General features: G+C 39.0%; 1 protein-coding gene across 2 annotated transcripts in view; it reads left to right on the top strand.

The window, feature by feature from the left end:
* Nucleotides 1-16,244, top strand: part of cdh19 (cadherin 19, type 2) — a 28,602-nt gene extending 12,358 nt beyond the window's left edge. The window contains exons 5-12 of one of the 2 annotated variants that reach the window (XM_042510330.1): nt 152-319; nt 1,362-1,552; nt 4,759-5,012; nt 9,420-9,556; nt 10,446-10,567; nt 10,901-11,018; nt 12,102-12,353; nt 15,657-16,244. In XM_042510330.1, coding sequence (XP_042366264.1) covers nt 152-319; nt 1,362-1,552; nt 4,759-5,012; nt 9,420-9,556; nt 10,446-10,567; nt 10,901-11,018; nt 12,102-12,353; nt 15,657-16,165 — 1,751 coding nt within the window. In that variant the 3' untranslated portion in view covers nt 16,166-16,244. Of the gene's footprint in view, nt 1-151; nt 320-1,361; nt 1,553-4,758; nt 5,013-9,419; nt 9,557-10,445; nt 10,568-10,900; nt 11,019-12,101; nt 12,354-15,004; nt 15,047-15,656 lie in introns of those variants that run through there. The other variant, XM_042510331.1, reaches the window with a different exon arrangement.
* Nucleotides 16,245-26,236: the final 9,992 nt, after the last annotated feature.

Raw genomic sequence — 26,236 nt, 5'->3', positions numbered from 1 at the left:
ATGCATACTTTACATTAATTGCGCTGCAGTTTGACTGCGAGTGCTCTGGAAGGCTACTTGTAAACAAACATTGAAAACCACCCACAGAACACTTGACACCGTCTTATTGAAGCTCTTGTATACCTCCTCCCTGTGTCTCCTCCACCTGCAGGGATCATCGTAACATCCTGGCCAAACATGGACCGTGAGGCCAGAGAGCAGTTCCTGGTGGTGGTGCAGGTGAAGGATATGCTGGGCCTCAGCGGCGGTTACTCTTCCTCCACCACCGTCACCGTCAGCCTGACTGATGTGAACGACAATGGGCCCACATTCCAGCACCGTGAGTCACTTATATGAGTCACAGTGATGCAAACACCAGGCCATACACACACTGCAGAAATCAATGAAGGAGCACAAAGCGTTGCAGACTGCGAGGACATGTTTAATATTACACCTAAGAGGCATTTATTTGATCACACTTCTCCCGTTCGGGTGGGTGGTTCGTGCTGCCGGCAGCACTGCATTCGGCTGTACGCATCTTGTTATTCAGCCGGCAGCCAAAATTAAAAGGAGACAGTCAAAGAATGAGATGGAGAGAGCGAACGAGACAGGAAAGGAGATGGGGATGTTCATCTGCGCGTGCACGCATACATGCGTCACCCACTGGACGAATTTAATCATTCACACATGAAAGGACATTTGTCATGACCTTTAGAAACAAACCTAGCCCTTCTCAGCGATAAACCTCGCTAAATGAATGCCCTGGGAAGAAATCAATTCTGTAGAAATGAGAGAGCAAGGATGATACCTTTAACTATTAATGTCACATTCACATTCATTGCCGGTGCTACTGTATCCAAAGGATTCCATGTTGAGTCAGAAGGCCTTATAAATATTGTATGACCGCACTTCACTTTGAACTGTGCCCTCTGTTTTGTAACATAATTGGTAATTATTATCAGCAGGGATTTTTTTTTTCCAGGAGCAGCAGCTGGTTGCTGTTGAGTTCCTCCCAGTTGTGGCAGCCATCCAAATAGAGTCACTCAAAGACACAATCACATTTTCTCATCTTCTTATTAGAGTTAGGCCGGGATTATGTGCGGTTGCCACAACTTATCTGTGACTCACACAAATTGACCCTCCACCACAATGTTCTCCCCTCTTATCACTTTAGCAGCCTCTCTTGACTAGCTATTAACTACATTTCAGTGGGCGGCATTTTAGTGAAGAAACTTTTTTATTTGCGGTTTTTTGCTTAACGTGAGTTATCATTACGGCGCCGCAAAAGTACCAACTTGGTATCACCCAGAATCTGTAATTCCTTTTGATATCCTGTTCCAATGTCAAGATTAAAGATTTTTAAAACATACTTGTTTCTACAGACCTATACACCTTTGCTGTCCCTGAAAATGCAGCCGTGGGCACTACAGTGGGCCGGATCATGGCGCATGATGGAGACACTGGCATCAATGCCAGGATGAGCTACAGTCTGGAGGACGACTTGGAGGAAAGCTCCACTTTTCTCATCAAAACAGACCCGATGACGCAGGAGGGTGTAGTTGTGCTAACCAAGGTGAGTACCCAAGGGCAAATTTGCGAATGACTGACCCACCCTCCTCTCACTTAGTGGCTGGTACTCATTGCTGTCGATGGTTGGATGGGTTAGGTTTAGGCAAGAGGAGTGGGATTATTCAGGGTAAGGGCAAAAATTTTAAGTTAAGCAAATCAGAGGCCATGCGTTTGCTATGCTAGGATTTGCAATTTTGTCTCCCGTGATCATGAAATTCCTGGAAAGTTATGCAATTAGAAAAGGAAATGGTTTGGAATTATTTGATGTTTTTTTAAAAGTTGACAATACACATAATTTTGGCCATTGTTTAAAATCCGTTCGTAAAAACCCATTCATGTCCAATGTTATTAAGACTATGGTATAACAAATGGTGTAAAATGTCGGTACCTGAGAACACATCTGGGTGGAGGTGCTGCTGAGCGCCCTGAACCAGCCCTAATATGAACGCATGGAAAAATTTAAAATAAGACATGCACATCAACACACTGAGATAGAGATCCACACACTGGGAAGCTCCCATTAAATGATTTTATTCTGCAAAACAAGCGATGTTTCGTACCAGTGTGCTCCTCCTCAGACTTGCCAAATATAATATCAGCGTACGTTCATTCGGAGTGCTGTTGTTGTATATACCGCTCAGTTATTCATTGCACCACTTTTTTCGGAGAACAGAGCATATGCTGGGCACAGACAGAGCAACAGAACGTCAGGCGCAGTGAAAGTGAAACTTAACCATTCATTGTGGTCTAAAAGTTTGCATTCTCTTGCAGCAGCTGCTCCTCTCATGCATCGATCTGATCAAATCTGAATGGATCGACAGATCAATTATCCACTGCTGCATGCACTCAGCTGTGTTCATGGACCTGCAACACTTCAGGGGACACAAAAGGATATAAGGCGACACACAAGCATTTAAAAGAACAAAGTACTGATACCCATTGGCATATGCAGGTAGTTGGTGGCAGGAATGTCTGACAAGTGCATAAAGTTAGCAGGCGTTTTGCATATTCACAAATGCCTGGAAGGCATGTATTTAATAATATATGGCTTTCAATCGACAAATTAATGTCTCAAGAGAGAAACAGGCCCAAGCCACGCTGTATTTATACACTGCACCAAAATATTATAAGTTGGCAACATGGGAGAAGCAGCTCTGGTTTGCCACCTTAAAGCAAAAAAGCACCAAGACAACCAACAGATTGCCAGCATCAGTGCATATTTTACTGTTACCTGTCTGAGCATAGCACACAGGATAAAGAGCTTCACTAACTGCACCCTGCAGTTGCTATATAGGCCTTTGTATTTCAAACTACATGCATAAAGTCATGGAAATGGTATGAAATATTATGGAAAAGTAAGGTTTTGAAAATTCATGGGTTCAACTGTGTGGGAACCTCATATAGTTATATTTTAATGTGATGTTTCAATGGCACTAGTGTAACAAGATATTGCAGTGTGGGAGGGCACAGAGGCCATTAGGTTCTGAAACATTATTTTTGCAAAAACTCCTTTTTTAATCTCCGGCGTTTAGGATTTAATTAACATTACAGACACCAACGAGCTTAAAATTTAAAAGATCATTACACCTGATAGAGGGCAAGGCAACATATCCTGGCACCATGAGCAGACACAGACAGCTGGTAGACACAGCGGCAGCAGCATCAAAGCCTACCAGACACAACAGTGTAATAGCCTGGCACAGGGACACAACAATCACACAGTCTCACACCTGGCAGCTGCAGCAAGAGCGACTCCTTTCCAGGTCACAAACATATAGGAGCAAAAATCTGGGCCCGTATGCACAATAAACTACACTAGGCTAAAAGATAAAAACAAAGAATTTTCAGATAGAGGCAGGGTAGCTGATTCTGCCTGTTTCCAGTTTCCCAAGAGGCATGCAGCCCCACTCACCCCACACAACAAACTGTAAAGAGTTCTTTTCTCCCTCAGCAGCAGTTTGAGGAGTCCCAGGGTGGATAATTGATCTGTCGATCCAGTCAGAGCTGATCAGATCAGCTGCTGCAGAGGCGAGTGAAAGTAAACTTTTCGACCCAGAAGAATTAACAGTTAAGTTTCACTTACACTGCGCCTAGCTTTCCACTGCTCTGTCTGTGCCCAGAGTGTGCTCTGTGCTCCGAGAGTGTGGAGAAATGAATAACTAAACAGTTTATACAGTATATTACAATGGCACTCCTAAAATATAAAACTCATGCATGGCAGCAGATGTTTTGGTCATGGTGGGCTGCCACAAATTAATGAATGTGTGGGAAACCCTGTAATTTGTTTTTTTTTTCTGTCTTACAGCTAATATTTTTAATTATCTCTTGTGCATAGACTAATGCCGGTAGAGTAAACATTTTAAGTACCACAGCAATTCTGTTTTACAGAAGCATAGAACTGCCAGAAAAAAGATCAGTATGAAGTAATTACAGATTCTTGTTATAACAAGATTTTTGTTTTTGCATTTATAAAATATACTTTAATGATTTTTCTTTTTTCACATTAATGCAAGATAATGTAATATTATAATACGATATTTTGATGTCATAACAGTAAACTTTTCTTTCGTTATTTAAATAGCCTTTTCATGCCGCCATGGTTGGTACAAATGGATGCCTTACCACTACCTTTGTGCTACCTTAAAAAATAAGCCCCCCACAGACCTTTAAAAACTGTTCAGCCTGCCTTCAATTATGTTCACTGGGGGAGGGCCAGCAATATATTAGTTAATCAAATATTGAATGATGCTGAATGATTCATTACTCTTAGTTTCCTCTTATATTTGTCCTTCATACTGTATGTTTTCCCACACACAGTAGGCTTCTTTATTACACAGGAGATTTCAATTTAGATGCCGTGATAATGAAATAAACACATTATTGACTTTGTCTCTGAATCATTTTGGGAACGCAGTAATAGTTTGCATGCTGTTTTCTTATTACTGGCAACATGATGTTTATCAAAAACGCAGCATTATTTAAGTACGTGCTCACAGCTGGTAGCTTATTGACATTGACTAAACAATTTTAACATCTAGTCTGAGTTTAGTCCTGCTCCCACAAGAATAATCATCCATCTTAAGTACAAGTTGGCAAGTATATTTGAAAAGTTGTTACTCTTTGAGGTTGCTTAATGATGATGAAGAAGGCTGCTTGTAATGGCCACTGTGTTTGATATAAGCTCTTAAAAGGTATTTCTTTCCTTCACAGCCTTTGGACTATGAAACTAAAAGACGTTTTGTCATGGCCGCAGAGGCAGTCAATGATCACGTGGACACTCGTTTCCTGACTCTGGATGAATTCAGCGACAGGACGACGCTCAAGATTGTTGTGGAGGACGTGGACGAGCCGCCTGTCTTCCTCTCTGCGGTGTACGAGTGGAAAGTCCCTGAAAATGCAGCTGTGGGAACCGTGGTTGGCAGCGTTAGTGCCAGAGACACTGACATAGTCAACAATCCCATCAGGTACAGTAATGTGAACAGTATAAACCAGGAAGAATGGCATCTGCCACCCAACTGCAAGTATGATAATGACGAGGTAGATACCCAAGCTGGCGGGGGCGGAACGTCCCCAGACAGCTTCCTCCACGGGGTGAAAAATCATTCCATTTCAAATAGTGTTACTGGCTCGGTGCATCCATTTTTACCCTTGATCTCTGGATACCCTGTACATGGTCATATTTATCTCATATTACTTTAGTAGGAAATGAGCCCTGCTGAATAAATCATGACGATTTTTTTTTTTTATACCTCACAGGCTTTTCTATCTATTGCCGTGGTATTATCACAAAGCGACGTGGCTAGGACGTGCGAATGTAATAAAGCACCATACGAGGTGGCATATGGAATTGAGATTTGCAGTCATTTGCAAGTGAGGCACGTTGCAGAGGAGACAGCAGCAGTACTGGTGCCTGTAGTCCATCTCAGCAGAGCTTAAGAGTGGCAGGTGCTGCATATCATCCTCAGCCTAGCGTCTATTACTGTCCCTTTAGAGACAGTGTCTCATTGATTAATAAATTCAGCCTGGCATTTTAGGGGTTTCCACAGTTCTACTAAATATGATTAAGTTTGCTTTGGTCAAATTGGCTTATTTTCCGTGTTGTTATCTGCAAAGTGGCTCACAGAAATGAGTCATTACTCAGTGTGTTTTCAGTCCAGGTTACCCCTAATTCACCATAGTGTTATAATCACTTGTATTAAGGAGTGTTTAATGTGTAGTAGTATGAAAGACTTGTGCAGTAACAAGCAGTATTTCCTTTGTAAGCAAAAGGAAATTGTAAAGAAAAAAGGAAAGGACATGACGTCGGTGACAGTGTTTGAATTTTGTATTGGAGCCAGACTTTGTGCCACTTCTGTTGAAGTTAATGGAGCGATGACTGCAAATCACGCTATAACCCAGAGATAGTCCACTTGCTTTGCTTTAGGGCCACTGTTGTAAAATGACAGGAACCCAGGGGCCAGTTGTAGCAGCCCCTTATATGTTTCTAAGATTTTAGAACATTTCTAGGATTTAAGGACATTTCTAGGATTATGGGAAATTTCTGGGATTTTAGGACATTAGGGGCTTAACTAGGACCTCTGTCAGAGGGTGCGGGGGATGCTCTACTGGCACTTTTTTTGATAAACAAGCTCTATTTTGATGTTTTATTCACTCTGGCACCGTATGTATGATACAAGTCCAAAACCAATTCTCAGTGTGAATCACTTTATTTTAAGTGTGAATTACAGAGTGGGGGGGTGGAGGGGCTGTAAAAGACAAACACAGGGAGCTGTGATGGCAAATGTTACAGCCCCTAGTAGTTAGTAGTTGTTACGACTTTTGTGTTTTCTATCTAATAACATTGAATGTACAGGCCAATTAATAATATTAGATAATAAGAACAATACACAGGGAAAATTGTTAAAAAAAAAGAAATACAACACAAGAGAAATTATGAATCAGTGGTTGAGAAACAATCAAAACAGCGCAATGCAAGACTTCGGTACCATATATAAATGAAACAATCTATAGAGAATATAAAGAGATTATAAGAATGCCTTTTGATAAAAAGAAGTTTTTAAAAGTGATTTAAACCAGCCCAGTGCTGCAGTCAATCAATTAAAAAATTGTGGTCGACTGTATCAAATGCTGCAGTTAAATCAAGCAGTGCAAGGACAGAGCATGTACCAGGATCAGCTGCTCTCAAAAGATCATTTGCAACTCGAATGAGCACCGTCTCACTACTATGATGCTGTCTAAAACCAGACTGATATTTTTCTTGGATGCTTCGTTTCAGCATTTCAGGGAGCTGTATGGAGTCTTTTCAAGGAGGTTTGATATGAACGGCAATTTGGAAATCGGTCTGTAGTTACTGCATTCCGTTTGATCAAGGCCAGATTTTTTAATGAGCGGTTGCACACATGCAGTTTTCAAATATTCAGGGATACAGCCAGAGGATAACGAACTATTGACAATTGAAAGCAACCAGGGAGCAGTCACATCCATTACCTCACAGAGAATTTAGGGGGTAAAATATCTACAGGGCTTGAGTAGTGTTTGAGCTGCGCCGTAGTGGTCGTGAGGTCATTCAGAGAGAATAGTATAAAATTAGATAAAATAGCAGGATTATGGCTGGGTACGTCTATAAAAGACTCTGGAGCTATAATTTTTGATTGTGTTTCGCTGATGTTATCATTAAAAAAGGTTAAAAATGTAAGACATTCTTCACTAGATCACTAACACTGATTAAAATGCACAGGATTGAAAAGACGGTGAACAGTATTAAAAAGAGCTCTGGGATTGTGCTTATTTGTGGGAATTAAGGCTTAAAAATAGTTGCCTCTTGCATTTCTAATCTGTTCATTTAGAGAGGTCATCAAGTCTTTTATTTCTTGATAATGTATCTGGAGTCCTGTCTTCTTCCACCTCCGTTACACTCTTCTACATTTTCTTTTTTGAGTGCGAATGTCATTGTCTATCCAGGGTGCCAAAACTTGGCTATTTTTTCATTTTTGTCTAAAAAGGTGCAACAGAGTCTAAAGTGGATGTACAGAGGAGACTGAAGGCATTCATGAGGTTTTCCGTGTCTGGAAAATCTAGAGCGCTATTTTTGGCAGAATAACAGGTTGTGAATTTTGATGCAGTGTTCCCATTAAAAGTGCGTGAATGTATAATATGAGCGTTTTCTACCATGCAGCTGTAAAACATGCTATCAAATGAAATACATAAGTGATCCAATATGTACAGGTAAACAAAATCTATGTGGCCAATACTTAAACTGTATGCAACAATCAAGTCCAGAGCATGTCCACGGTTATGTGTAGGTCCAGAAACATGTTTCTGCAACCCAAAATAGTTTACAATATTTAGGAATTCTGTGGCAAATGGATCAGAAAGGTCATCAATGTGAATGTTAAAGTCACCAGCTAAAATAATTCTATCTATCTGTCAAAGGACAATCAATGACAAGAAATCAGAAAAGTCTGTTAGAAAGTCTGTTGAAAATTTAGGAGGACGATAGACAATCACACGTGGTGGGGGGTCACACTTCATTATAAAAACAAGTACCTCAAAACTAAAAACATCTGACACCTTAATGGGGTTGCATTTAAACCGTTTGTGAAACACAGCGGCTAAACCTCCAGCACGGCCACTTAATCTGGTCTGACTAATGCGATCAGAAGATTCTCAGCCCTTACAGTCATTCCCAGACTGCAGCCGTGTTTCTACTAAGAGCATAAAATCAATCTGGTTAGAAATTATGAAATCATTCAAAATAAAGGTCTTTGCAGAGACAGCTCTAGTTGTGAAAAGACAAAGCTTAATTGAGGTAGATTTAGGTACAGAAATAACTGTAGGGAGCAGTGTGACACTTAATAAATTCAGATCTGGTAGGCCATTACACAAAACGATCTTTTGCTAATCCTTTATGGTGTATTAAAAATGTCAACAGTGGGTCTCAGCCCATTAAATGATGTAGTATTATTAAAGGTGGAACTACAGCGATAGGGACAAGGACCTGGGGGACATTAATTTCCAACGGACCTATCAACAATCACGTGCGGTCAGCGTGAACCACCAGGTGTGGTGGCGCGAGCATGTTGTATGCCATAGAGCAGGTTTGCTGCCAGCATCCACGTGCCAAATGTGTTGAGATGCAGCCTGAAAAGATGCCGCGTGTCCCAAAAAAACATTTAAAGTGTCTTTGAAGCCGCGGGAGGTGCAGATAAAAGGAGAGCAGCGGAAACAGGTCGGACCTGCCTCCTTTGGTCACGCATCATGTAACTTGAACCCAACAGGAAAATTAACATGCATATTTAGATAAAAAACAATAGTAAGCATGATTTGTGTTTTCAGTTCAGCTTGCTGGATATTATATTTGTTTGTTTGTGTTTTAGCTTATTTTCACATTGAAATGGCAGACGTTAACTTTGTTGAGACACAAAGATGTGCATTTTGTCACGGCAGCTGCACCACCTGTAACACTGTGTAGACAGACTATTATTCAATTCCAAAGAAAAAAAACTGAACAAAGTTTCTCTGTGTTTACAAAAACAGCAAGACAGAGATTTGTTGTTTTTAAATTATATTTCCTCACTGAAGATAAATAGAAAATGGTCCGTGGTAAGGTTTGAAATAATATTGAATTATAAAAAACAAAACTAGAAAAAGACAAAAAAACTTGTGCCCATGCTGTTTGTGTGAGATGCTTTGTTCTCTGTGTTGTTGTCTCTGTGTCACACAGGCTTGCTGGATATCTGTCAACAGTTTTTTTTTTGTTTTTTTTAAATGAGCAGTTTGCCTAATTAATCTCTCTGTGGTATTACAATGTTTTGTTTGTCCAGGCAACAACCTTGCCTGCTAAATGTGTGTCTCTGTAATTTTTCTTCCAGATACTCAATTGACAAAAGGAGCGATAACACAAAAGCTTTCAAAATAGACCCAAACAATGGAACTATAACTGTCGCCAGAGCTTTGGACCGAGAGACTACAAACTGGCACAATGTGACTGTTGACGCCAAGGAAACAAGTAAGGAGAATTTCATATCTTTTGCAATAGCATCTTGTTGATGTTGCCAATTTATTGCACATTGATCGAGACTCAGACACCAGATACATATTGACAGCAAAGTGTTAGGACAAATATTTTTACAGAGCAGTGATTCATAAGTGCCAAAGGGACGGTTTGGGAAATAAAAACTACGATTAATTAAAATAAAAATAATTAATCAGCTGTACCACCTCAACTGTTGCAATTGAATGTGAATGCAAAATATTTACCAAGTTAGCAAAGAGGTCTGAAGAGTTTGCTCAAAGAAAAAGTAATGGATAAATTTAAATAAATAGATCACTGATGAAAAAAAACTACACAAATAATTACATAAATGGATCTTTGAAATAGTAAGCTAAAAGTAATGGGGGAAAAATGCTAAAGTTATGGCAAATAGTACTTTATGATACATGGGACGTCCAGATCAGCCACTTCAAGTGGTGGAAGCACAAATGTAAACTTGACAGATAAACCTAAACAATGCTAGTTCAGTCATATCAAAACATTACTGTATGTGAAAAGTGTCTAATTTGGTAAAATTGCTGAATAACATCCACTTTATAATGAATAAATCATGACAGGTGATGGGAAACTTGAAGAGGTTGGGAACCACTAGTCCAGAGTAATGCAGACCCTCGAGTTTTAAGAGACAGAGTTATGTTTTTGCTGTTTTAAATTTTTCTTGGTTTGAAGAAAGCAGTAAAAAGGCGATGCCCATTCTTTTTTTTTGTTTTTTTGCTCCACAGTCGTGTTTCAAGAAGAAGAAACATTTATCAGTCTTAAGTATTATTTTGACAGAGCTTTTACAAAGCATTTATGATACATGCACCCAGTGGACTCCAGAAAATGTCTATCTTCACTACTGCAGCGCAGAACCATTTATCCTCCTCTGTGGTGGTGTTCATCAAAGTGCTGGACATAAACGACAACGTGCCAAGGCTTGCAAGAGATTACCAGCCATATATCTGTGAGGGAACACAGGCGGGAGAAGTATGTATATTATGATGCACTGATGTTCATGATTTATAAGCAGGCTGGCAATGAGATTTTCCATGAAGTGGACAGTAAAAGTTCTCATTTTGCAGCATATTGTATAACATAAATGTACTACTGTTTAAACATTAAATGATTCACAAGGAGCCATTAGACTATCGTACAGCACTATGCCATAGTACTTGCCTTACATTGTGATGAGATTCTGAATGTCTTTCTGAGAAGGAAATACAAAGCTGCATGTAATTGCATAGCGTACAAGGAAATCTGCTGAATGAATGTGACAATGGCATATATGTTTTCTGAGAAATGTGTCTTTGTGTCTCTCAGCTCATTCAGCTGCTCAGTGCTGTTGATCCAGACGAGCCCGTGGAGGGACACCACTTCTACTTCTCTATGGTCCCCGAAAAGCACATTAATCCAAACTTCACTATCAGAGACAATCAAGGTTATATTCAATAAGCAGTGGTGGAAGAAGTATTCAGACGCTTTACTTTAGTAAAAGCAGCGATAACCACAGTGTAGAAATATTATAGAAATATGTTAAATAAGACCTGCATTTGAGTTTGTACATAAGTAAAAGTGCAAAAGTTCTGGCATCAAATGCACTTTTCTGCACTGTTGCTGTGAGACTGTCAACATGAACTGAGTTTATATTACAACACTTCTTGCACCAGGAAATTTCATCCTGCAAATTAGTGGCATTTTCTGTTTGGGGCCTTAAAGCTTTGGGGCAAAAGTGAATACATGAAACCAGATGAAGCCGTACTTAAAGTCCCATTTGGTGGTTGGAATAATGATGGTGAGCTGTGGCTAAACTACAACCTGTATGAGCAGCAGAGTAACTGCGTGACAAAGGCACAATGAAGGCATATTTTTATGATTACAAGAATTTGAATTTAAATGAACACTATACGCCCTCAAGTGTTTTGCCACATTTTGGAATGAAATCCTTCAGTAGGTTGTCGTTTTTGTGGCTGACAGCCTCTCAAGTAAGTAAATTGAAAGAGTGTTTGCCTTGTAGTCAGTGGGCGGTCAACCCTTTCTCAAAGTTTATAATGAAAATGGGCAGCAAAACTCAAACAAACAGCTTTGTTTAAGTACGCAGCGGAGGAATGTTTGAATGTGTTGAATAGGTTAGGATGAAATATATGCCAGTGCAGCGTGTGGGTGGTTAGCCACGCAACACAGCCGTCCATTCAGCAACCAGGAAATGAATAACGAATTACCCATTTAATAAAACACATTCCTGAATGCCACAAGGTATATTGGACTCCCAAAAAGTTCTTGTAGGCACCTCGATGAAGTCTAATGCGTGAATCTGAAACAGATTTTCCATATTTGCTTTTGTACACACTGTAAATTAGATTTGACAAGGTGCTCGGGCCTCTCAGAGAACTTGGATTGTATTTTAAATCACATTACGTGTGTCAGTTGAATTACCCCAAAATATCAGCACTCACAGTGGAAGTGTGTTGTTTTTTTTTAAAGAAAATTGAAAAGTGCATCTCTCCTCGCTTCATTTTTTTAGACAATACAGCCGGCATCGTGGCACGCAGGAGTACCTTCACCCGTAAGGATCGAACCCAATACCTCCTGCCCGTTGTGGTGACGGACAGCGGCTCCCCAGCTCTCTCCAGCACCAGCACGCTGACCATCAGCGTGTGCAGCTGCCAGCCGGCCGGTCATTGTCCAACAGGAGGGGTGGAGGCCCTCGCCCTGTCCATGGGGGTCAGCCTGCAGACCTTGTTAGCGCTTCTGGTCTGCCTGGTCACACTCACAGGTAAAAAAGCGCCTTCTTGTATTCTCATCCCGTTTCAGTCCAGAATATCAAACTATGATGTATAAAGAAATACACTGGCTTTTTTTGGAGTTTGTTCTCTCTTGGGAGCCATCTGGCATCAAACTCATGTCTGCCTGTCTAAAACATAAGAAAATAACAAGCAATTAAGGCTGGAGATTAGTTTATTTCAATGAAAGATGTCTAAATATGGAGCTCCAAAACTGACAAAATGTAAAAAAAAAAAAAATCAAGTCAAAAATAAAACTGAATACATCAATAAATCATGTTTTTTAAATGAATAATGAAAAACATGGTGTTAAAAGAAATATAAAGCTTTATAGTTTTCCTTTAAAGGGACAGCTCCAAAATGGAAAATGCATATTTTTCTCTTTACCTGTTAGAGAGTGTTGGAAATATCTGCCAGAGATATCTGCCTTCTCTCCAGTATCATGGGACTAGATGGCATTCAGCTCGTGGAGCTCAAGGTGCCAAAAAAATACATTTCTTTTTCCAGAAATCATGATCTGGTTACTCAAGATAATCCACAGATCTTGTGAGCAGTTTCACGTGGGAACTATTTTCTTTCTGATCTACACCTTTCAACTGTATCACCTTGAAACAATGACATGCATCTACTCATGTATGAGAGGCTCGTGCTTGAGACAGCTGAGGATGTAAACGTTAGAGACTTACCTCCAATATACAACCGCAAGCGGTGTTTTTAAAGGCAGAAATTATGACCCATATTTGGATTCTTTGTTATAGTTTTTAATGAGTGAAAAAGAGGGGAGGTGGGCGGGTCAAACAAGCACTGGACTTTTATGCAGGAGACCGGTGTTTGTGTCCCATACGCTATGAAAGATAAATGCAGGGGTATTTTAGCAACGAAATTTAGTATGTTGATGTGTGTCAGGTGACGCATGAGATACATTACATTACCATATTTACAACATGATTATTTTTTTTCTAAATCTAACTTAGGACTGTGTTGCCTTTACGCAAGCATGAAATTTTGGTGCAGCTGCAACCATTTCATAACATTATCAATGAGTGCAACCGTTAACATTCATTAAAGGTATTTTTTCGTCTAATGGTAGGTGTGTTAATTGAGGAGACGCTCCTGTGGGTCATATTCAGAGGTATGAACATACAATATATTATGTTGTATGGGTTTGAGTTTGAGTACGTCATGACTTCTGGAAAAAGAAATTGCTGTTGAGTTTTTAAAATGTATTTATGTGGCGCACCAAGTTCCATTATATCAGATATCTCCGACATTCTGCAGCTCACAGCAAAAGACTCTAGACTGATAAACAGCACTACAGTCAAAATATGTGTTTTTGATTTTGGTGTGAACTGTCCCTTTATTTTCCATCAGTTGATTTTTTTTCCCCTCACCATCTACCTAAAAGTTATTTTTTTTATAATGTTGAAAAAGGCTTACATTTTATCAGCAATTATGTTCTTTCAAAGAGATCCGTCTTTGTATAATTTTGCATAGCTGAAGCCTCCAGACACTTAAGACCTCTGAATGTCGAGAGCAATTCATGAAAGAAACACAGCAGGCTGATTATATACAAGCCAATAAAACGTACACTAGAGAAAAAGAATTACAAAGTGTTAAGAGAAAATCATTCAGAGATGCTGTTCCTGGAGTTTGCCATCTTCACAACCAGACAATAAAAAAGCTACCGCAGGATTAACAAAGATCTCGTTCTGTCAATTTTTTTGGCAAGAGTGTCTTTAAACCTCAGTGAGATTGACAAGACAGATGTCAGACAAGATTACTCTTTTTGAGAGGCACGTTGCAAATGTTTTGTTTGCACAAAAAGAGCACGAGAGAGCTGATTATTTTTGCACTGCGGCTCCCCAAAGGGTTTCTCTAACCATGTAGACTGAGATTTTCAGGAGAGAGAAAAATGTTGCCAAGTTACACAATGCCATCTATGATAATTTAACTCTTTTATACCTGGACCAACATCAATTTTCTTCATGCATTCAGATGCCTTTCACAAACTATTAAAACCTTTGCAACCTGAGCAATTTGATTTGATTTGTCTTAACAAAAACATGGGGGAATATGCAATGATCTTACTGGCAAGAAATTTCCCAAAAATTTCAATAAATTAGTAAAAAGTAATGTGAAAATGACCTGAAAAAAGTCCTTGAAAAATTATAAAAATTCTGTAGCATAATTCTAAAATTCAATTATGATAATACGATATTAATTTTTCCCCTAGCTTTCTCCATTTTTTCTTAGACATTTTTTCTCTATGTTTTTGAAGATACTTTTGAAAATATACTGATTTCTTTCAGTTTGTGGAACATTTCTTACCAGGCTGCTTATTGTCTTTTTTTTCTATGATTTTAAATGCAATCACACCAGTTTACTCAGGTTCAAAAGTTTACTTGTGAAAGCCGTGTGAAAATATGGTTATTTTGATTTCATATATTTTAAATTATGTTGCAGAAAAAAACATGTAGACATGCATATTTTTTTAAAATTTTAAACATTTCTTGGTTCTTTTTTTTCCTCATTTCTTGTTTTTTAAGGCCATGTCCCAGAAGTCAGTCTAGTCGTTCATTACACATCATATGAAACAATAACACTCCCACTGATATTTTGTTGTTAAAAAAACAATCTTTTTCAGCGGATCTGTTGAGCTAGAGCAGCTCCACCTCGCATCATTTTGGCAAGTATATCAACGTGTGTAAAACAGCAGGATTCTTCATTAACAAATTTGCACTTTCATTTGAATCTCTTTTTTAAAACTCACCAGCGTGCCTTTAACACACACTTTTAAAATGCTGAAAGCTTGCAGAGCAATGATGTCAGGTAATGAGCATATTGGTTGCAATACATCAGTAGCAATGCCACCCTGGGACACTGATGGGTTTGCATAGTGAAGAGCTTTATTATGACCTCGGCTGCTTTGTGTCCTCCCTGTGCCCATCACATGAAAGATTAATGACAAGACCTGCTATGCTAACATTCTGTCGGATGAGCACAAAACCCGCTGAAAACGTGGCAGAATAAAATAAACACTCTTTTGGCATTCTGTGCCGCATGGAGCAAATAAAAGAAGTCTTCCTTTATGTGTGAGCTGAAATTAAAAAAGATAAGTTATCACCTAATTTGAACTCATTTTGCATCTACAAAAAAAAACCAAAAAACCCAAATTTGGGTGCTATTATTTTTAGTTTTATTCTGTGCTCCATCAGGCACCCCAGATGCTCTTTTCCCCACTTAGCTCATGCCCTGGTGTTTAGCGGTAATGATCTCCTGTTGTGTTTTGTCTGCAGTGCTGTCAGTTCTAATGCTGATGCTGAGGAGGCACAGGCGGAAGCAGCAGGAGGGACTGGAGGTGGAGGTGAAGGAGCTGGAGCTGCCTGAGACGGTGTCGCAGAAGGTGCTGTATTACAGAGAGTCTGGGGGTGGAGGAGCGGGTCTGGACTTCTGCCAGCCTGCTGTCCCGCTGCGCCACCACCCCAGGAGGAGGGAGAGGAAGCTGCGGAGGGAGGACGTAAGGGCCAGTATAAGGATGTCCCTCAGGGAGTCCCACCTCATCGGGCCGGACGACGAGGTCTTCAGGCAGTTTATCCTGGACAGGCTGGCAGAGGCGGATGAGGATCCTTACGTTCCTCCGTTCGACTGCCTGAGAACCTATGCATACGAGGGGTCGGGATCTCCCACAGGGTCCCTGAGTTCCCTGGACTCATTTAATTTAGAGCAACCCGTTTGTAATCCCAGACCCAATATGGTTAGACTCACCCCTTGGTATGGGGGAGGAGAGGAGGACACCACTTTCTGAGGGGCTCTCCTGCGTAACCCTTTGAAACCTGAGCAAAGTGGCTTGATTTCTTTAAAAAAACAAAAAAAAAAAACAGAAAAAAGGCAATGAGCAACCTTAACAGGAAACTACTCCACAATTAGGAAAGAAATCAGTAAAAATGTACCTGAAATTAGCAAAAAAGAAAAGTAAAAGAACAAAAAACAGGGAATATGTATATAATATTATATATATATATATATATACATATTTTTTTCTGTAACCTGATATGAAATATATAGAATCATAATAATTATAAATATAGTTTTCTTGATATTTTATCCTAGGTATTTTTGACAGTTTTTTAATGTTTCTTTTTAAACAAATGTCGTTTTCTTGTCACCTTTTAATAATTTTTTTTGCAATTTGTGAATTTTTTCATTTTTGATTGTCTTTTTTTCCATGTTTTTTAAAAGAAATCAAACCAAAGTGCTTATGTTCCAAAGGTATAGATTCATGTGAGAAATGTCTGAACGCAGCACAAAAAACAAAAATTGTCGGCCCAGGTTTTAAAAGGTTAATGGTTCCTTTAATGTATAGAGGATGAACCAGTTCAGTGCATTTCCAGTGAGCAGTCATCATGAAACGAAGACTAGAAAACAAACATTTCACGTCAAAAGTTGCATTTAAAGGAATGGTTCAACTTTGAGGATATACATGTTTATTCTTTTCCTTGCCCAAGTTTAATGCAGATGATTGACACTACTCTCATATCAGAGTAAAATATAAATCTACAGCAGCCTCGTAGCACAGCTCACCCTCAGCTTAGCATCAAAACTGGAAATGAAACAGTTTGCCTGACTCTTAATTGGGGGCGTCAGAGGTGCTGGTAGTCTGACTTTTTTTTCAGCTTTCTTCTATACAAGATGTTTCCATTGTTTTTTGCTGAGCTAATTGGCTGCTGGCTGTAGCTGTGTATTTATTGTGCAGACTAGTTTCAGTATCCTGTTTATACAACCAAATTGGGAGAAAAAAAATTGGCATTGCAAACCATGAATACACTGTTTTCACATTACTATTTGACAGATACGTTAAAACTTTATTTTCTTAACAACCCTGTGGTTAACATTTAGCTGGTTAAGGGACAAAGAAACACTCAGTTATGGGTTCAGAACATCATATTTGGGCCAGTAAGGGCGCACAATCACTGCTGGAAATGTAGTAATATCTTTAGAAAACAGTCACTTTTTTCGTGCCAAAAAAAGAAATACGCCATTTGTTGTACTATCCTGGCAGGAAACCGAGCGACGTCTCAAAAACAAGTGCTCTACATAACCCTGTCCCAACTGGAAAATCAGCAATAAAAACACCCACATTTGGTGCATAACAAGCTGCTAGTAAAACAGCTACGAGTCACCAAAAAAACAACTGGTATTGTTGTTTGTTGGTCTCAAATAGTGGTGATAGTGATTCTCACCATCCACCATCCCCTTCATCTCCAGATGACAAAGTTCGCTTATATACAGCGTCAATTCGATACGTTTGAAAAGTTGATAAATTGACATATGAAACAGATGGCTGGGCTGGTGTTTAAGTTTTACAAATATAGATGACATTACTTTATTTATGTTACAGCTACACTCACTCTTACACGGCAATCGAATATCATCTATTGTGTGTTATCTTTATCTTACATCTGTTGCAAAAGGGATTATTACAAGACTTTCCTTACTACAAAGTCTACACCACTGAAAGCGAAGAAAACAACTTGCATTTTTCTTGACAAGCAACCTCTTGTTGTTGTGCAAGGATCGACTCTCCTCTCTAAATGACTAAAGTGGGATTAACCTGAAAACGTGTTCATTGTCCAAAGCGTGTTATCAGTTCGTGTCTTCGTCACATCAGTTGCTCTTAAGTAACGTAAGTATAGTAACTTAAGTATTGCTGTAGATGGGATTAGTGGAGTTTGTTGAAAGCCCTGGCGTCTTTTTCACACTCCAATAAGTGTCAATAATTTGATGACCTGGGACTGAGGACAGACTGTGCAGAGGAATTTGATCCATTGTTATTAATTCTTGCAACTTTCACCAAATACTGTTAAGTGCCTTAATTTGAGCAAACTTTTACTGGGGAAAAAGTGACAGATCAAAAATAAGTAAGTGATTAGTTTTGGAATAGTTATTATTTTTGGTTTTTGTTGTTGTTTAGGTTCTGCACAACAATGTATATCAGCATCAACAGCATTTAAAGTGATCCAGCCATTAGACAAGTTACTGAATGCAAAACTTGACTTTCTCTTGACTGGATGATCTCTTGTATGTGTTGTTTTTTTTTATTTACAGTAGTACACTTTGGCAGATGTTTGCAACTCACAACCTGAGGTAGAAAAAGCATCTTGGGAGAAAGCAAGTACACAAAAAAGGTAAATAACACCATCAAAACATAAGTGCACTGGTGAGAGTATGCAAGGGGGGTGTCTTAAGATGTAATAATATCCCACTCGCTGTATAGTACCGACAGTATTACTCTGACAGTATTACTGACCTGTAAAGTTTACATTTCTGATATTACAGTATTTGTAATATTACTCACTTATCGTATTTTTTATTTTGGCTTATAACAGTTTGTACTGTACTGTGTGTTATTTGTATTTTACACTGTGACAATATACAAATTAATGTATGCTTCCATTGGGTATATATTTGGCAACATTTTTTTTTTTTTTACAGAGATTTTGTTTCCCGATCAGCATTTTACTCAAAGAAATGAAAGTTCATATACAGAGGAGTATCCATTAAATATGTACTGTTTAACATGTATTATGCTGTATGATATGACTCTGCTTTCTGTCGAGTCACGAGAGAGCAGATCACACTGCTCGTGTGAGCCATCCAGCCACAGATGGAGAAAGGGGGGGAGTGGCATGAGTGACTGGCAGCAAAATTCGAGCAAAGATTGAGAGAGAAAAGAAAAAGAGCTTGATTTTTAAATGTATAAAGAAAGTGAAACTCTTGAGAAACACAACAGCTGGAGCGCTTTGAGGAAAAAACATGATATAGAGCGCCTGGCTCGCCTTTCTTCATGGTCATTTACAGTATTATTGGCAAACACTACATGAGTGCGTTAGTTGTGTGGGTGGCTGCTCGCGGGGTGACTTGAGGTAATTACACAGGGCTCAGGTCCAGCCCCCTTCACCTTCTCATCCACTAATTGGGCTGTTTGCTGTCTGCGAAGGTCAGTGTTTGGACCAGAGAGAGTATAGTGCTCGCTGAAGAAAAAAACCTGAAGAATTTCATAAACAAACCTATTTGAAAAGTAGCTCGACAAGCCTGGAGGTAAGACACAATATGTGGGATATAACTAATTGCTTGAATCTTTTCAGCTTTTCCTTTCTTGCCGCGGTTTCTTTTATGAGTAGGTGCACCACTCAGTGGGACAATTTCCAGACATCACTGCAACTCAAAGTGAGCTTCAAATAGCTCCCGCTGTTGGAAACAATCTATCCGGCCAGCGCTTTTTAGACTAAATCATTGTCTCACAATGACTTCTAAAGACACAGGTGCTCTCAAAAAAGGTCTTTTTAAAGTCCTTTCAAACCAATCTCAACAGTCCAACGTAGAGGCTATTGGATTTGCCGATAAAGGCTCTGTTATAATTCCCTTTTCAAAAAGTACCTTAATGTCAAAAGTCATTCAGCTCCTGGTGTCATTTAACCTTCTGAATTTCTGTCATTACCCATGGTGAATATCACGGGTAATTTAACCTAACAGCCCTTTCTTTGTGTAATTATACCCATTACAGCAATGTGAAGGATTTCGCTCTGTCAACTGTCTCTGTCCTCTGCACAGGTTATAGATTCAGCTCTCTTTTCAAACCCAGTGCCAAAACTCATCACAAAGCGCCACAATGCTCACTGGAGGGTCTTTGAGAGAGGGCTCTCATTTGGCAGACAGGGAGTTGATTGAAAAAGATGCCTGAAAGGATTTTGAGACCCATTTGAAAAAAAAAAATCATTAGCAACATGTATGCCTCAAGCTTTGGCTGATCAAATCATTCATGTGCAATCTGGTAATGTGAGCATAATTATAGAGCATGGAGATTAAGATTTGGATGTGATAGAGTATCACAATAGCATGTTAGTATATGCTTCTCATACTCATAATCCAACAAAACTCGTGCAATTTTTGAAGGCCAACCCGAAAGTTAACATCACCCTGGTTCACTTGAAGCCTATAGTTTTATTTTTTAAATTGTTCTCATTAATCCACATTAATGGAAAGGCTGTGATTACGCAATCAGTGTGCTGACGGGACTAAGGAAGCAGTAAAAAAGAAAAAAATATGTGAGGAGACAGGTGGATGGAAAAACAGGACTTTCCCCTGGGAGACCTGTGTTTTTGTCCCATGTGAAACCAAGAGAACTTTATTCAACATTAGTTTAAGGTATTTCATAACCATGTTTCTTTTCCCAAATAATCTAGGTAACTTTGTTGTTAAGTATGTAATGGGACGATGACTGACACAGGACTGTCCCCCTGGGAGACCTGCGTTTGTGTCCTGTGTGAAACCAGGAGAACTTCGAGTTATTTTAAGGTATGTTGTCACCATGTTTCTTTTCCTAAACCAAATCTTTACAGCTTTACTTGCCTAAATCTGGTCTATGTAGGCTAACTTAACATTAAATATGTAACTTTACACTAAGCAGATAACATGACATCAAACTACACATGACTTTCTCACAGAAGATTAGTGTTTGTGTCCCATTGAAACTAAGTAAACCAAACCTACGTAACTCTACAATAAGTACATAACTTCACATTAACTATGTAGTGCGACAAGGCCATTTGTGCAGCGCAAATCCATTAGCTATCATACAAGCCGTTGTTTGCGCATTTTCATAAAATATGATGTAAACCATTTAATGAAGATATTTTGACGTACTACATCACGGTTGGATTACTTTAACAACGAAGCTGTAAAGGCCACAATTAGCCACAACATCATTCTATCCTGTTGCTAAAACCACAATAATTGTGCTGTTAATTAAGATCTATCTGAGGTACGATGTGATGTTTTACATGTTCATGACTGTTTAGTGTGTTTTTATGGCTATATGCTGCTTGTGTAATTTGTCTCAACTTCTTGAGCCAAGCTGTCTGAGAACGCAAATTGAATTGAAGTGTAAACTGACGATAGAGTCGTATCGTATCGTATCGTATCGTATCGTATCGTATCGTACCAGTGTACTGTACTTTATGTCCTATAACAATACGTGAAAATCTCCTGAGCTTGTGTTAACCACACATTTATTTCAAGCATCTAATTAAAGATCAATTAAAAATAACATTGACTCTGAGATGAGAGAGAGCAAAGTGCCAGAATTGTCATGAATTTCTGGGTTTTACAGACTCCTGTACCACGGTATGTGTCCTGTTAAAAAAAAGGGAAATATCTCACATACTGTCAACAGTTATTAAATTATATAATACTGAAAATGAAGAATGGGAGCAAAGAAAAAAATTACGAAAGTGTGAAATGTAGAGGATTTTAAGGAAGATGTAAGACGATGGATATGTGATTAATGTTTATGCTTGTACACTAAAATCCTTTATAAATCAGCTACTGATCCCAGTGATGTTAAAGTGCAAACACTTGACCAGGAAAGACACAAGCCTAAACTTCACCATAATCAATATTAAGCCACTTTCACCACACTAACATTTAAGCAACCAGCAGAGATGACTTCCATGTGCGAGTCTGGCCTACATAACCAGGCTGCTATCACCTCAGCATGTGTGCTGGTGTCAAATCTGACAGCAAATGTGTTAAAAGATTATGCAAACTTTAATATTTGGGGATTTACGGAATACATTTCCTGCAAGTTATTTCATGTGAGCCTTCGCCACTGTGGTCTATTAATGATCTTTCCCTCATTGTGATGAGTCTTGGGGATTGTCACACTGTGAAAAGAAAATGAGTAATAATGTGGTGCAAAAACTTTGGAAACTTGTTTTGTTGCTCATCAGAGAGGCTAATTGGTGGCTGTTTTGGGGGGAAATGTGTGCCCGCGTTTACAAAACAGTTGATAGTTTCATATCATGCCTGAGGCAACTCCATTATTATCAAGACTGTTCGTGCTCGAGCTGAATTTCGTTTTGGGTTGATGGATCTGGCTGAAGAAACTGTTTTACATTGCAAATTGACCACTTGCTAAACCCCTCCCCCCAACCTTCGTAGCATAGCAACTGGGTACAGCAAGTCTGTTCTCCACATGGCAAGGTGGTGTAGTGGGGATGTAGTGAGACTTACACTCCACATATTAACAGTTTGAGGGAAACTCAAACTCAAAAACCTTTTTGTTTTCTACCTCTTAAAAAACACGAGAGCAAAACTGTAAGGAAAAGATTAAATTAGCTTACCAGAAAAGAGACCAAGTCACATAAAGGGACCTTACACTCAAATTCAAAGTCCTAAACTTTGAGTGTTAGGTCCTGAAAGAGTCCTTCTCAACAAATGTAAAGCCGATGTTACTTTTGCAAAATTAAAAACTAATTTTAGCTAAGCATTAGCTCATGAGCCATGTTAGTATTAACCTCAACTTAATGTTCTTTGTGCAACTTAAAATGACAACTTTGGAAGTTGTTGCGTCTAGGTCTGTATTTTTGACTGTTTTCGACCACCAAAGAGGTCCAGCGACCTGGATCGATGTTTTAGCGCAGCTTATGTTAGGAGACTGACGGTAATTAGAAATGGCACATCATTTCATCTCGCCTGTTAAGGAGCAAAAATTACCGCATTCACCTGTGTGTTAGGTGCCCATCAATGCCGATCTAAGCCAGAGGCGACAAAAACCTGCGTCTACTGCAGAGTTATTTGACCCGGATGTGGATGCTGATCGTACACATTCTCATTGCATTAAAAAGCCAGATAATAGCAGGTTTTTGTGCTGTGAGAATGAGGCTCCAGTGTTAGTTTAAAGCCAAGAGTGTCTCACAGAGACACTAAAGGGTGTCCAAGAAGCTTTTCAGGCGGCATAACTTGACACCCTGGGAGTTTAAAAGAATTTCAAGTGGAAAACCTGACACTTTAATTGATGAAAACTATATATGTGCTGCAAGAAAATTGGGACAGTGATAAATGAACAATTGCAACTATAAAATTCAAAATAAATTGGACAATTTAGAAAAATCTGATAAAGGTGTGTAAAGACGTGTGGTGTGCTGCTGTGACATTGTTGACCCTCATTTAACGCACCATAATGCAACATACATTTAAGGTTAGACATTTCCAGCCTTATAATGTAGTGCTAATGATGCAAATTTAGGAAGCAGGCATTTTGTAAGCAACGGCCCGATTAGTGACTTCTCCCTGAAATTAGAGGAAAGCGAACAGACTGTGATTGTGTGATTGTAGAGTTAGTGAGCCTGTTGCTAATCACCAATCATCATTTTGACTCTGGCATAAACTGAACATAAAAAACATGTCCTGCCGTTTCCTTTGACAAATTGGATTGCAGTTCAGCCCGGCTCAGGAAAGCTGAACAGCAAGTTACACAAGAGGCTACAGAGTGGCGTTATGAAAGGTAGAGAGGTCATTCCTCGACTAAAGACTCGGCTTCAAGTCCCATCACAGCCGTCATTATCTCTGACAGAGTGCGCTTGGCACTTACTGCTTTTCTGTAATTTCCTGTTTGCCTTTTATTGGTGGGAATGCACTTTTTTGGGTATCAGCTAACAAACCTTTCACTCTGATGAAACATACAATAAATGAGCTGTCGTTGGTGCAACCAGTTTTTGTTAATTAAAGGCCCTGAACATAAATATTCAGTATTCGGTTTCTTATTAAAAATGATGAGTTCCTACATTAACACACTATTTTCTGTTTCTTAAAATGTAATTTAGGTACTTTACATTCAAGATTTCTTTATTTTTTATTTTCCTCTCTTGTTTCTGGTGCAACATAACTCTTTTGCTAATATCAAATGCCTTTTTCAAATATTTAAACCTGTGAATGCTGAGCTGATCAGTGCGATTTCTTTCAAACACATGGGAAAGAAGTGCAAGGAGCAAAATAATTCCACAGATTAGAATATTTAACAAGAAAAAAGCTAGGAAAAAAAACTATAGAATCAATTAATTTCAAATTATGCAACAAAATTGTTTAAATTTTTAAGCCCCTTTCACAGGTTATTTTCTTTATTTTTTGATTTAAATAAAAGCTAATTTTCATGTAGTTTTCTTGTACTTTTTACTCTCTTTTGTCATTTCTTTTGATGCTCATTGCCTTCTTCCCATTGTTTTTTTTAAGAGAAAACAAGCTAATTTGCCTAGATTTCAAAGGGGTAACCTTCAATGACACGACGGCAGCTACTACGTGAAGAACGAAGACTTTGAGCACATTTTTAGACAAAAAACAGATCGGAGAAGTCAAAGTGACACAAAACACAAATTAAACTGATTTTAAACTGAAGCAGCTGAATAATGTGTTTGTTGTGACTCATCGCAGGAAAGGTTTTCCCTCTCTGCACATGCCATGAGACTTTCTCATTGAATCAAAAATACAAAATAAGCTATTTTCAGAGTTTGGCTTCTCATCTTTTCTCTTCTTCTTCTTCTCCTCAAAGGGTGCTGCTGAATTTAGAAAGAAATACTTTCCACTTATCATACATAACACATCCACTTGATCTGATTTCATATTGTTCTTTCCTTAGGTCTGTACCGTGAAACTACTATTATGGAATACCAAAGGCCTCGGGTCCAAAGTGAAAAGTCCCATTAATAAAGAAGAGATTACTTTCACTTGCTGTCAAGGCCCTGCGCTGCTAAAGGATTGATGCTCTCACATTAAATCAGCCCCTTGAAAGGTCCTTCCAAAACTGTATGAGTGCCAGCTGTATAGGTAATTTTTTTCTCTATTATGTTTCACTTTCAGGGCATGTTCAGTGGTGTTATCAAGGCATTGATATTGGGATTTTGCTTTGTTTGTTTGGTCATTTTTTAAAAACTGTATTTGCCATTGATGTTTGTGCACTTTCTTTTCGTCTTCCTCTCTTTCTTTTTCTCCCTCCATTTCTCTCTGCAGAGCCACAGGGTTTGTTGTTCACTTTTTGTTGTCTGAGCCATCATTCAAAATGCAGGGCTTTCTTCTGACAGGCACTGAAGCAAGGAAATGAGAAATGACTTACACAGTTTAGCTCCTCTTCATTTTCACTTGCCTTATTATTATCAAACACATGCACCCCGCGTTCACACGCGTACACACACATGCCGGCGTGTGCATGCACACACACTGCACGCACTTTTCACAGATGATTAGTGAAGTCTCCTCAGCAGAAAGACACCCAAATCTGTAAAGTGGTGAGAGGTTTTTTGTCAATGTCCACGCTCCCTGACATACAGTACATTTAGTAGACTCTGACACCGCAGAGAGCGATGGCCCCTGCACACCACTAATTAGCTGTCATTCATAATTGATTAAAGTCAAAATGTAAATAATAAATGAAAATTGAATTTTATTTGGGGTGTCTTGTCAACTGCATTTACCTCGGGCACTGCTGAGGCTGGATGTAAACATGGCTGCATAATTGCAAAATAATTTGCCAATGAGATTTAGCTAATCACGTTAAAGGGCAAAGAGAGGCTAGAGGTGTCACACGTTGTTTTATTTCAGTCGACACATTTTTTCCTTTTCCTGATTTAATTCCAAATTCAGAACATGAGGGTAGGATGGACCAAGGTCTTTTTCTGACGGCAGCACTTAAAATCTGACACTTAGCCGATCTGGACTTTTTTAGAGGATCTTTTACTTCTTCCTGAGATGAATGCAAAAGCAGAAAAATTATACTTTTCTGTTTTTCACTTCATGCGTGAGGGAGATTGTCACTTGTAGTTTTTGATGGAAAATTGATCCAATCAGCAATCAATAAATGCATGCAGGTGACTGGAAGGTTTGTTTCTACTTCATCTGTGATGTTTGGAATAAATAAGAACAAAATAATTAATTCAGTTGAAAAGAAAAAAAAAGGAAATTAAAAACGCGTTCTGATCCCAAACTGACACACACTGCTGTCTTGCAGTGGACATCTGTGTCTACATATTACGCTCAGTGTATCCTT

This window comes from Plectropomus leopardus, chromosome 21, assembly GCF_008729295.1.
Source record: "Plectropomus leopardus isolate mb chromosome 21, YSFRI_Pleo_2.0, whole genome shotgun sequence".
Taxonomy (NCBI): Eukaryota; Metazoa; Chordata; class Actinopteri; order Perciformes; family Serranidae; genus Plectropomus; species Plectropomus leopardus.
The sequence above is the reverse complement of the archived record's forward strand: the minus strand, read 5'-3'. Positions and strand labels throughout refer to the sequence as shown.